This window comes from Ochlerotatus camptorhynchus, unplaced genomic scaffold (genome assembly GCF_037179485.1).
Source record: "Ochlerotatus camptorhynchus isolate MF236.1 unplaced genomic scaffold, CSIRO-AGI_Acam_v1.1 ptg000222l, whole genome shotgun sequence".
Classification (NCBI taxonomy): Eukaryota; Metazoa; Arthropoda; class Insecta; order Diptera; family Culicidae; genus Ochlerotatus; species Ochlerotatus camptorhynchus.
This window is the reverse complement of record NW_027040712.1, coordinates 3,837,371-3,850,668: the sequence shown is the minus strand read 5'-3', so window position 1 is coordinate 3,850,668 and position 13,298 is coordinate 3,837,371. Positions and strand designations below refer to the sequence as shown.

Below are 13,298 nucleotides of genomic sequence, written 5' to 3'. Positions count from 1 at the left end.
GGGATGAGCCGTCGGCCCTCATGACGGTGTCCACTCGCAGAAACAACAGCAACTAACGAACAACAATGTTCGTAGAAGTAATATACTCTGTCAACATAAAAACTCCGTTTTTGAGGTTCTTCTTCTGAGACCTCTTTATGACAAAGAGATGAACTAGCCTTCGGCTAAAAATCTCTCAAATAAAGATTAAAAAAAAAAACTATTGTTTGTGCTGTAATTGAGTTTTAAGTGTTAACGAAATTGTGCTATAGTGGATTGCCTCCCGGAAGCCCGGTTTTCCGAGTACGGATGCCACACTTTCGGCGTGTAGTTCTATCGAGAGTCTCGTGACCGTGGGCGAGTTTGAATCCGGTCCGGTTGGTGAATTTAAACGGGAAAGTGCTGTCCGTCGCGAGTGTTGGTGGTGATTCGGTGGTCAACGTTGCCGAGAACCAGCAAGTTTTCCACTTGCAAAAGTGCTCGGCTGGTGGTCTCTCGCCAGTGTCGGAGATTGCGAGCAATCTGAAGGATGTCTCGCTTGATACGCCCAAGACTGGACGGGCGGTAGCTGGTAGCCGTGAACGGTTCCTGGGAAAGCACTAAACGTGAACCTCGTTCCAGATGACCATTGGAAAGCAAGCACATTTGTTTTCGTTAAACGAAGTATTACGACAAAGGTAATTGCTATTAGATATTTTTGCAAACAGTGACAGATAGCGGACGTGCAGATCCCGGTGAGGTGCCGGGAAAAGGTGTTATATCGTAGACAAATGGTGAGTACAAAGTTTGCTGTGTTCCAAAGCGAAACATTAATCATATTTTGTCGTAGAGTGTAGTGGTTTTTAGAAGCTCGATGACCCTCGAGGGACCTTTCTTTCTTAATGAGTAGAATATTATGGGTTTAATCCGGTTTGTGTGTGTTTTTTTTCATCGATGGAATAAAGTGCTGGTGTTTCCGTTAGTTCCAGACTGATTCGAGATTTGAGCATTATTCTCGATAACTTTTTCAGAGGGACGTATCAGCTTTTGTAAACAATGCATTTGGCCGTCGATTTGGCGTAACTGGTAGCTCGCCCACGCATGATAACACTATCATCAGATAGGGAAAATTTTCTCCAGTTACGCCAAATCGACGATCAAATGCGTTGTTTACAAAAGCTGATACGTCCCTTTGAAAAAGTAAACGAGAATTGTTTTTGTAAGCATTAACTTAAATCACCGATTTCTTGCGAATAAGCTCGAAAACTAATAACACAATTTGGTAGCGGAATGATTTCATTATCATTTGGTATAGTTTGTTAGGGAGATTTGGCTTTTATACGTCAGAAATCTGAGATTGACATTGTTTGTTTACAGAAGCAATAAGGCCCAAATCTCAAATCAAACCGGAGTTATTGCTAAATTCTAGAGAAAGTTTGAAAAATTATGCTGAACTTCAGCTATCTCCATTAGGGTCCACGGAATAGCAAGTAATGTATAAAAACATTTAGATGCCCCCCTCGCGATCTTTTCAATACACTATATTATATAAACCATTAATTTCATCACATATTATTGTTACATTCATTCATAACTCTGAGCGTTTGGTACAGTATGTCCACGCATCCTTCCACCCTTGTAGATTCACGAAATGCATCTCGGTTTAAATAGATTTATTTAAACTCAAATCATTTCACATAATCATCTTTCCGGCATATGCAACGCAGCAGACTGGCCGTTTTGATGTTTGTTTCATATCAAAGATATGCTTTAAACATCAATGTTGACAAGAAAAATTATTAGGCGTTATCTAACCTTATCATTTTCCAGGATGTTTCCCGTACTGGCTCATACTGGCTGCGTTTGTATTAGATAGATAGATAGATAGATAAATTCATCCATGTTCAAGACAGATCCCAAGTTTTTTTTCAAGCTCAAGATATTTAATAAAATGTCTTACTACAATCTTTCACTTTCCAAAATTCAACCATGGCGTTCAGCATAACAACCTTAAGTCTTATGTCTTAATGAGACTTTATAAATCTTTCGAATTATTTAACTTCAAAATATCAACTTTATTGTAGAGCTCATAAAATCTGTCACATTTGTATAGTAGAATTATTGTTTATGATTCGTGGAACTAAATCAAAATATTTGAATTCTTGTCACCCTTGGCCGTTTTTGACATCCTCTTACTACGGCGCGGAGTGTGGCCCACACTTGACGTAGAAACTTGCAATATGGCCCACCATATGCCTTCTGCTGTGCACTTCTGAGATTGAAGGTTTCCGTCTTCGGTAAAGTTGTTCAGATGGACAAGACCTATCCTATACTATTGATGAACAAAAGTGACTGTTATGAACTATATTCTAAAGTGATTTATAAGTGGTTTAGTGGAATAATTGTATTCCTTATCACGTTAGTTTTGAGAAAATATTTTTAAATAAACGAAAGCTTAAATTGAATTGCGTATTTCTTTCTAAATGTGGATGACAGGAATTTCTTGAACATAGTTGGCAACTGATGGCCAAGATTGCTGAAGAGAGCGATATTCTAATTAGTTAAAATATCTAATAAAAGCACAACATATAAACAAAACTAAGCTCCATAGATCTCTGGGGAGTGAATTCTAAACTATGATTATTACCATATAATTGTTTTATTTAATCATAAAAACTTTGCTGAAAACAGCAACCTTCTATCTAGGCAAGCTGTAAAAAAAAACTCGAAACAACGTGAAGCAACAGTGAGAACTGATGAGCAAATTCTGAGCTAAACTGTTTACCATAGAATAGGTCTAGTTTATCTGAACAACTTTGCCCAAGATGGGAGCCTTCTATCTAGTCAAGATGTTAAGTTCCGGCAAACAATACAAAATTAATGTTACACGAGCACCAGCTAGCGAGTGAATTCTATGCTGAACTGTTTACCCCGAAATTGGTCTTATTTATTTGAACAGCTTTGCTGAAGATGGAAACCATCTATCTAGTCCATCTGAGGGCAAATGATTCAAAATAAATGTCACACGAGCGCTGCCTGGTTAGTGAATTATGAGCTGAACTCTTTACCATAAAATAGCTTTTGTTCATATGAACAACTTTGCCGAAGACGGGAACCTTCTATCTAGTCAAGATGTTAAGTTAGGGCAAACAATGGAAAATTAATGTCACACAAGTGCCACCTCGTGAGTGCAATCTAAACTAAACTGTTTACCATAAAATAGGTCTATCTAGTTAAGATATTAAATTAGTGGAAACAATGGAAACTGGATGTCACACTAGCGCCACGTGGTGAGAGAATTCTGAAAAAAAAACTCTGTTCCTACGGAGTAGCTGCTGTCGATTTGAACAAGTTTGCCGAATATGGTAACCATCCACATAAGCAGGATATTTAGATATACTGAATCAATTCTATCATATACTATCTATAGTTCTGAAGACCTTGTAGTCTTGAATATCTTTGCAGAAGGAAACAACAATCTACATGATTGGGATCTCGTGATATATTCATCTCTAATATCACAATATGCCACTTCATGGGTATAGTTTTACAATGAACCCCCCCCCCCCCCCCCCCGAGAGATCAGCCCTTTAAAAAAAATCTGATAGTTTAAACAGTAATTCATCTAAATTTACTTTGCAAGTAATTTTAAATTTCAGAATTCTATTGAAATTTCGTTAAGATGCGGCAATTATAATTTGGGGTCGAATTGACCCCAGGATACAGACAACGTTTGTGTTTCAATAAAAATTTTCCAATAAATATTTTTTCATGTTTTCTGGAGAGAATGTTATATTGTATTACAGAGCTCTGGTGGACGCACCTATTCACGAAAGAATTAGTAAAATCCATTGATAAATAATAAAGTTACAGGCTCTCAAAGTGGCCTAGGGTCGAATTGACCCCAATGTACAGAAAAAGGGTTGAATATGGAGTCACTGAAACTTATACATTCAGAATAGAGGTCACTCCCATCCCCATTCAGTTGATTCATTGTGTATTTCACTGGTTCTGATCAATCACGGAGTAGCAACCATTGATATGTGCAGTCAGTCTAACCTAAGCTATGCTAATAAATAAGGCAAAATCAATCCAAAGTTTCGTGTCGATAGTTAACGTACTGAGCTCTAGAACAATGTCATTGTTTCGAAAGGCTTATTTGAGTTTCCTCGTTTCAAAACTTATAACGACAACTGCCCAACTTTGTAAAAGTAATCATATGGGCTTACGAAAAAGTTTTCTTTATTCAAATATATTCCGGTGTACAATCGGACAGAAGTCGCATTCTTCGACTCCACACAAATGTTTACCGCTGTAAATAATGATAAGTTGGGTATACATCGATCCTGACAACCTATCCGTAGCTCGAGATGCATTCCAGTGTGATTTGCTATTCTACCATCTTACACCCTTCCGGTGAGGTACTTTATTTGTTTACGCAGCCAGTTAACTGACGAGCACCAATGCACTTTGGCGCGCACTTGGTCGGGATGTTCCTTGGCCGGAAACTTTTCCATCAGCACCACCCGCATCTTCTGCGTGCAAAATAATAACAACAAGTTTAGCCATTCTCGGCATCAGCGTCTGCCCGAGAAGACCACCCACTCACTGGGATGGGAAAAACGAAGACGGAAAAACTCGACTCGGCTCCGGCGTAGTTACGATAGTATTTTCCACAGAGCCGCCGTATGGGTCGGTCGGGATCGTAACTAAGCCCGATCCGATCCGAGCTGGGGCGTCGCGATGGCGATGGCGTGCTCGACGCCGACCGCCAGAATGCTGTACAGCTGCTGCTGCTGCGGGCAGTGCCTGACTGTCGGGAGGGAAAACTCATATAAGAATGCGTGGCTGCTGGTATCAGTTCATCATTTTACTATCGGTTACTGTTGCTTGCGGTTGCCAAAGTAGGGACCTACCGATAGACAGATCTAGCCAGAGTGAGAGAGCGAGTGAGGCGAGTGTGAGGGACACTGGAGGGAATCGCTTCCAGCTGTTGAGGACGGTGTTTGATCACACACAGAGGGAGCACACTTCCACGGCTGCTGGTGCTTCTTTTGTCGTCGGGGGTCGGAGTCTTGTTTGAGAAAGGACTTGCTGAGTTTCTGGCTCATGTGAAAAGGTTAAAAAGGCGAACGAGCGTGTGTTTCTTTTGCAGAGACTTCCTGAACGACAAAGCGTGCTCTATTGTTTCGAGAGCATAGTTTGGTGAAAGGCGTAGTGTTTTCCGGCGGTTGTGAATAGCGTCAACTAGGAATTGGCAGCTTCGGTTCCGGAAGTGCGCTAACAAGTGAAAGTGTTACCCGCGGTTAGAAAATTGATGAGTCAAAATGAATAAGTACCTGGTTGGAAGACTGTTGATCTGCCTGTTGGTAATGTTTATTGCTAGTGCTCGAGGTGCTAGTAGCTACTTCTACGATTCGGAGGAACCCTATCCCAACCTGCTGGACGGTAAGTGATGCATGTTCTGTTTCGAAATCGGTGCCATAATTCCACTCTTATCCAGTGAAGTGCAAACATATGGTTGCCTGTGAAATCCAATGCAGTGAAAGCGCGCATTTCGATGGGGTTCGTGGTGTTTGTCATTTCAATTTCCGTCTGTCCAAATCCATCCTGGGACATGAGATGGAAGTGGATAGTAGAGAAACGGGTAATATTAGGGGTCCTGTTCAATGCTGTGCACGTACGGTTAGTAAATATAATATCCACCAGATCGTGAATGGGTTTTATGTCCTTTCGCACACACTCTACACGGTATTGGGTGTGTACTTTTGTTGATTTAAGAAGTGCGAGTTTAGAAGGGGCTGATTATTTCAAATGGAACTGCTAACGGCTTAGGCTATTTTTTTTTGAATGCGATAGATCTGATTTCATTCTTTTTACAACGTCCCCAAATCAAGTATTAACAAGTATGAGTAGTGCCACTTTTATAGGAGAAATACAGTAGATATGGCCCGGGGCTCTACAATATAGGAATCGACGTACAGGCACTGTAATTGTAAAAGTTTTTTTTTTACTTTTCTTTGATATATATATCTAATAATACTTTCTTTTAGTATAGGCACAGCTACAAAAAAAAAATACCGTGTTGGAGATGCACACTAAGTCTACGGTTTGTACGGAAGTACATAATGTTTAGTTTTGTCACGCGAATTGAGGGGTGTTTAGGTGATCGAAATTTGTATACCCGATTCTTTCGGTAAATTTGACATAAATCAAGATTTTGGTTTTCTTAATATTTAAACCTGTTTATCTCCGGAAATATGGCCTTAATGGCGATTTGAGAAGTGTTTAGGTAATCAAATTTTTTAATACCCGATTTTTCCATTAAAATTTTTGAAAGTCATCATGGGAAAATAATAATAAAAAACAAAAAATGTGTTTATTTTATTGCAATTTCAGGTAATTGTCTGCTCTTTTAAAAATTGTCACATGTATAATGGTTTATTGGTATTTAAATTATTAAACAATATTTTACAATTATTAACCTGATTTTAATGAATATGTATGATTTTTTTTCGTTTTGTCTGAAATCTTTACCATGCTCCTAATTACGATCATTGGGTTCCGTTCATACTTTTCATTATATTTTCCCGATAACTGTATACCTTAACGTGTTTGTATAAGAAATTACTAAAAAGTCGTTGAAAATTGAACTTCAGGCAATTTTCGTAGTTGATAATTTGAATCCTTTTGTTAGGTTTGCTCATAAAACTTGTGGCATGCTTCTTAAGCCGATGTCTACATTCTATTTTTTCTAGAAGTATCCCATGATTTCTTCTGAGTGCTTTTCAAAATTTCCTAGGTAAATATTGGGATTCTTTTTGGAATTTCCCCTGAAATTTTCTCCACAATACTCTAGAATGTCTCTACAAAACACTCTAAAGATATACCTTATTACGTTTTTTTTAACTCTTTATTTGTTCCAAATTCAAAATAAATTACATTTCATTTTTAACCTAGGTGCTCCAGTTACTGCAGTAACGTACCAGCCTTAATTGTTATGATATATATCTAAGTGTTTTTACATTGTTCATGTCTTGGCAATTAAGTATTTTAAACAGGTTTTTTAACCTGCATGTCAGTATAACAATTGATATCTTAAAACTAAAAACTAAAACTAAATCTTATCTAAGTATAAAGGGAATTAATCTTTGCAATTGAGGATTGCAACGATTTTTGCCTGAAATTATTCATTATTTTGTTGGACATTTGTTCTAAAGTCTCAACATTCGAAATTCTATGTACCTCGGTAGTACTGTACCAGGGAGGCAACTTCAAGATCATTTTCAGAACTTTGTTCTGAATCCTTTGAAGTGCTTTTTTCCTGGTAGTGCAACAACAAGACCATATTGGCACAGCGTAAAGCATGGCCAGTCTAAAAACTTGTTTAAATATTAGAAGTTTATTCGTCAGGCAAAGTTTGGATTTCCTGTTTATAAGAGGATACAAACATTTAATATATTTGTTACATTTAGCTTGAATGTCCTCAATGTGATCTTTAAAAGTTAATTTTTGGTCAAGTATTAATCCAAGATATTTCACTTGGTTTGACCAGGAAATTGGAACTCCGTTCATAGTGACTATGTGACTACTACTAGGTTTCAAAAAGGAAGCTCTAGGCTTATGTGGAAATATTATAAGTTGAGTTTTGGAAGCGTTGGGAGAAATCTTCCATTTTTGTAAATAAGAAGAGAAAATATCTAAATTTTTCTGCAGTCTGCTGCAAATAACACGAAGACTTCTTCCTTTAGCGGAAATGCCTGTGTCATCAGCGAACAAAGATTTGTGGCAACCCTGAGGCAAATCAGGGAGGTCCGAAGTGAAAATGTTATACAATATAGGCCCAAGAATGCTACCCTGAGGAACTCCTGCTCTAACAGGTAGTCGATTAGATTTGGAATTTTGATAATTTACCTGCAAAGTTCTGTCAGTTAAATAAATTTGAACTAATTTCATAATATAAAGTGGAAAATTAAAATTTTTCAATTTAGCAATCAAACCTTCATGCCAAACACTGTCGAATGCTTTTTCTATGTCTAGAAGAGCAACTCCAGTTGAGTGGCCTTCAGATTTGTTTGAACGAATTAAATTGGTAACTCTTAAGAGTTGATGAGTAGTTGAATGCCCATGGCGAAATCCAAACTGCTCATCTGCAAAAATTGAGTTCATATTGAAGTGAAGCATCATTCTATTCAAAATTATCTTTTCAAAAAGTTTACTTATTGAAGAAAGCAAACTTATTGGGCGGTAGCTAGAAGCTTCAGCTGGATTTTTATCCGGCTTCAAAATTGGAACAACTTTTGCATTTTTCCATTTATCAGGAAAGTATGCCAAATGGAAACATCTGTTAAATAATTTTACCAAGAAAGACAAGGTACTCTCTGGGAGTTTTTTGATGAGGATATCGAAAATTCCATCATCACTTGGAGCTTTCATATTTTGAAACTTTTTAGTTATAGACCTTACTTCGTCCAAATCAGTCCCCCAGGAATCATCAAAAATATTTTCCCGAGAGAAAATATTCAGAAAATCCCGAGCAACCTGATTCTCAATAGGACTAGTAAGACCCAAACTTAAAATTATGGGAACTCTCGAATTGCTTAGCAAGTTTCTGAGCTTTTTCCAAATTTGTGATCAAAATTTTACCACCTTCTTTAAGCGCTGGAATAGGCTTTTGAGGTTTTTTCAAAATTTTTGTGAGTTTCCAAAAGAGTTTGGAACTCGGGTCTAATTTAGAAATATTATTTTCAAAAGTTTTGTTCCTCAGGGCAGAGGAACGCTTTTTAATTTGTTTTTGCAAATCCCGCCAGATAACCTTCATGGCAGGATCGCGTGTTCTTTGATATTGTCTCCTACGGACATTTTTAAGGCGAATCAAGAGCTGAAGATCGTCGTCTATTATAATTGAATCGCATTTAACCTCGCATTTTGGTACTGAGGCAGCTCTTGCTTCAACTATAGAAGTAGTCAGAGATTCAAGAGCATAATTTATTTCATCTTTGGTTTGCAAAGGAATGTTTGGATCGAAGTTATATTCCAATAATGTTCGATACTGCTCCCAATCAGCTCTATGGTAATTGAAAGTAGAGCTGTTGGGATTACAAATTATTTCTTGGGATATTTCAAAAGTTACTGGAAGGTGATCAGAACCGAAGTCAGCATGGGTAACCAATTGGCTACAAAGTTGACATGAATCAGTTAAGACCAAATCAATAGTGGAGGGATTTCTTGCAGAAGAAAAGCATGTTGGGCTGTTTGGATATTGAATAGTGTAATAACCTGCAGAACAATCATCAAACAGAATATTACCATTGGAATTGCTTTGAGCATTATTCCATGAGCGGTGTTTTGCATTAAAATCACCAATAATGAAGAATTTAGACCTATGACGGGTAAGTTTCTGGAGGTCACCCTTGAGAAAATTCTTTTGCTGGCCTACGCATTGGAATGGCAAATAGGCAGCTATAAACGTAAGTTGTCCAAATTTTGTTTCAACAGAAACTCCCAAAGTTTCAAAAACTTTGGTTTCAAATGAAGAAAGAATTTTATGTTTGATTCCTCTATGAACAATGATGGCAATATGCACGTTATGAACTCTCAAAAAGTTAAATAGCTCGTCTTCATTATCTTTAAGAGATCGAGCATTCCAATTTACAATTTTTAATGCTTTAAAATCCATTACTGAATTTTAAAGTCATGACAATATTATTTGCAAATTTTACTCCAGTTTGAATAGCATCAAACATGGAGTTAGATTTAAGCATATCAGAAATCATGTCAATTAATGATTTCTGTAAAAATTCCATTTTAGGGGCAGTAATGCTTTCTAAGTCAAAATTGTCAAAATTTCCGTTAGAATTACTTTGGTTAGTATTTTGATTTCTACCCGCTGCAATAGCAGCATAGGTAGCTCCATTAACTCGCTGAACATTGTTAGCAGCGAGGGGAGTAGGTACAGATGAAAAATTTGAAGCATGGGTGATATTTGTACCTACGGGTACGAATGTAGAATTTGTTCCTCGCTGACCGTTGTTAACAGCAGAGGAATTTGTACCTGGTCGGAAACGTGGAGCGTTTCTTACCTGTCGGTTAGAACGAGATTGTAGGATCGCTTTGCGAGTCTTACATTCCCAAAAATTGGATTTGTGGTTTTCACCACAATTTGAACATTTAAATTTCTTAGGATCTTCCTTCACAGGACAGTCGTCCTTTGCGTGAGAGGAATCACCACAATTCATGCATTTAGCTGGCATGTAGCAATTTTTAGTTCCGTGACCCCATCCCTGGCACTTACGGCACTGAGTGAGGTTTTGGAAATTTCCTCCAGTCTTCCTGAAGTGTTCCCACTTCACTCGGACATGGAGCATAAGGCTAGCTTTTTCTAAGGCCTTAAGGTTGTTTAGTTCACTAGACTTGAAGTGAACTAAATAAAAATCATTAGAAATCCCGTTGCGCGAATCGCCAGGACGGGATTTCATTTTCATTTTGATTACTTGGAGTGGCACAACTCCAAGTAATTTTGCCAGTTCATCTTTGATCTGATCCAGGGATTCACCACTGGGCAGTCCTTTCATGACAACCTTGAACACACGTTCAGTTTTGGTGTCGTAAGTAAAAAAATTGTGCTTCTTCTCAGTAAGATACTTGAGAAGACATTTAAATCCGTCCAAGGTTTCAGCCAATACACGGCATTCACCCCGACGTCCAATTTGTAGAGAAAACTTAACTTTCACGAAGTTCAAAAGTTCCATGCGAAGAGCATGGAAATCGGAAGTGGTTATCACAATAGGGAGAATCTTTTCCTTCTTGGCATTAAGCCGGGAAAGTTTACTAGAATTTTTCTTGGATGATGGATCATTCTCATCATCCGTGAGCAAATCAAATTGATTACTCAAATTAATTTCATCAGAAGGGGGGTCAAGAGTTTGCCCCTTTCTTTTGCGTTTAGGCGCAATCGATATCCAAGAAGGATTACCACGTGTAGGGTCCAAACAAGGATCGAAGAGGAATAAAGTTGAACAAGGTAGACATTTTACAGGTTGAGCACTGAAAAGTGCTGTTTAAATTTGTTGTAGCTTTAGGTAGTAGTAACACTTCCTTCAGCAAAAAGCAAATAGATCCGCACGGCAAGAGAGCACGATGCGGACTGAACCTTATTACGTTGTCTTTTCTTTTAATTCTACTACTATTGTATCATTTTACTATTACTTTAATAAAAATCTATAATAGATACGTATTTCGTTTGCAAACTTTTTCAGTGTCTAGTTATCACTGAAGAAGTTTGCAAGTTGTAAAAGAAATACGTATCTGTTATAGTTTTTTTTTAAGTAATAGTGAAAGTGAAAGTGATACAATAGTAGTAGATGTAAAAGGAAAAACAACGTTATAAGGTATACAATTATTCTACTAAAACGCTCATAAATCAATTTCTAACTCTTAAGATAATCTCTAAAGAAATCTGGGAATTCACTTTACATGGTATCGACTACCTGGAAAAAACATGGAAAACCAGAGGACTCAGGGAATTCCATTTGTGACCTGGACACTCAGGTAATCACAGGGAATTTTCTTTAAATTCAGAGACTTATTTCTCAATCCTTATTCATAACTGCATTTCAAACTATAATGATATCAAAAACGACTTGAACAATTTAAATCCAGGCGAAAGTTCTTGTACAAACATATCTTAAAGATTTAAGACATGGACAATTTCCTCAAAGTTCTGGGACGTACTTCAGTTTTAGGGTTTCGTATTTAGTAAAATTTTGAAGATTGCGGACATTAAAACAAGTTTCTGAATTACTAAAGTTTTGAAGAATTCCGGACTTATAAATATTTTTACTATACCGTTTATTTTTTTTATTTAATTTTGTTTAAGACCCAAGTCTTAAAACAAAAATGAAGGTTTCCGTTTACTTTGAATTTATTAGATCTCAGACTAGGAATCAGCTTAATTAAGCTCTTTGAATATGGAAAAAAAATCTAGGCTCAGAGTAAAACAAACTTAAGATCCTGGATTGAAGAAAAAAAACATAGTCAAGCGCTTTGAAATATTAAAAAAAAAATCAGGAATAGCAATATCTCGAGCTTGGAGCAATTTTGAAGATCTTGTAAAAATATTAAATATGTATAATTAAGATGAATGTTCAACATCCTGAATTTTTCAATTTTTTTTTATGATTCTGAGCTTCGAAAACATATCATGATCCCAGAGGTTCTGAAAAATGATCCCAGGGGTTTTGAAAAATTACTTTAAATTTTTGATAAATCGAGATACCTAATTTAAAAAAATCCGGCCTTAGACAAATTAAAAAGGATCAGCTTCCAAAGCCCAAACCGAAATTTGACTTGTAGGACTTGAAAAAATGGATCCTGGATTTGCTCAAATAGGGGAAATGGATGTAATGCCGGCCTAAATGCCTCTAATTTGGGCTAATACCTAAATTCAGCAATCGACTAAAGGTTCAATAGCGACCAAAAATAAATCAACATGAACATAAACTTCACATGTCAATAGGAAAGTTGAGAAAAACATTCTAACTTCCGGGAAAAGTTCTTAAAAACTTCAAATGGAAGTCACAAGAAACACCCTGGAGATTTTTGCCGAAAATTAAATGGAAATAAATCGGAGAAGTCCGAAAAAACTTCCCAATTCTCATTGTGTTTGTTGTAACAGTTAAAGTTTATAAGAAACTTAATACTGAGAGTGGACCGCCATCCTTCGCCTCCGCCAGGCAACGCCATTTCTTCAAAAGTTCAGAAAAGCTTCAGGGAAGCTCTTCGATATTCAGAGAAGCTCTTTAAATTTCAGGATAATTCTATGAGCTTCAGGGACAATTGGCACGCTTCAGGGAAGTTCAATGTGGTCTTGGTAAGTTCTTCGAATGTCAAAAGAGTTATGTGAACTCTATAGCATAATTACATAGCTCTGAAACTCCAGGAAAGATCTACAAAAACAAGGTTTTTTTTCAATAGTCCGGAATGCTCTGCAATCTTTGCGGATGTTCAGCGAACAGCAGGGAAAATGTAGTAACATTAAGAAAGTACTGTGAAATATCTGCAAATTTCATGAAACATTTGAAAATTTCAGAGAAGTTCTGCGAATTTCACAGAACTTCTAAGCACAACAGGAAAGCTTGAAGAACTTCATCGAAGTTCTACGAAATCCAGGAAAATGTAAGAACTGTCTCGTCGGGTGGTCGTTGGATCAACTCCCTCTCCATGTCAGAGAAAACAGGTACTATCCAGCTTTTTACGCTCGAGCGACATACAATTTAAGGCTGTGTTCCATTTGGAAAATTTTCACTTAGATTTGACACTTCGAAAATAAATTAAGATGT

At 37.1% G+C, this 13,298-nt stretch overlaps 1 protein-coding gene across 1 annotated transcript in view; it reads left to right on the top strand.

Moving 5' to 3' along the window:
* Window positions 1–4,822: 4,822 nt before the first annotated feature.
* Window positions 4,823–13,298, top strand: part of LOC135703914 (U8-agatoxin-Ao1a-like) — a 91,876-nt gene continuing 83,400 nt past the window's right edge. Inside the window, exon 1 of the mRNA XM_065225283.1 lies at window positions 4,823–5,406. Coding sequence (XP_065081355.1) covers window positions 5,286–5,406 — 121 coding nt within the window. The 5' untranslated portion in view covers window positions 4,823–5,285. The remainder of the gene's footprint in view (window positions 5,407–13,298) is intronic.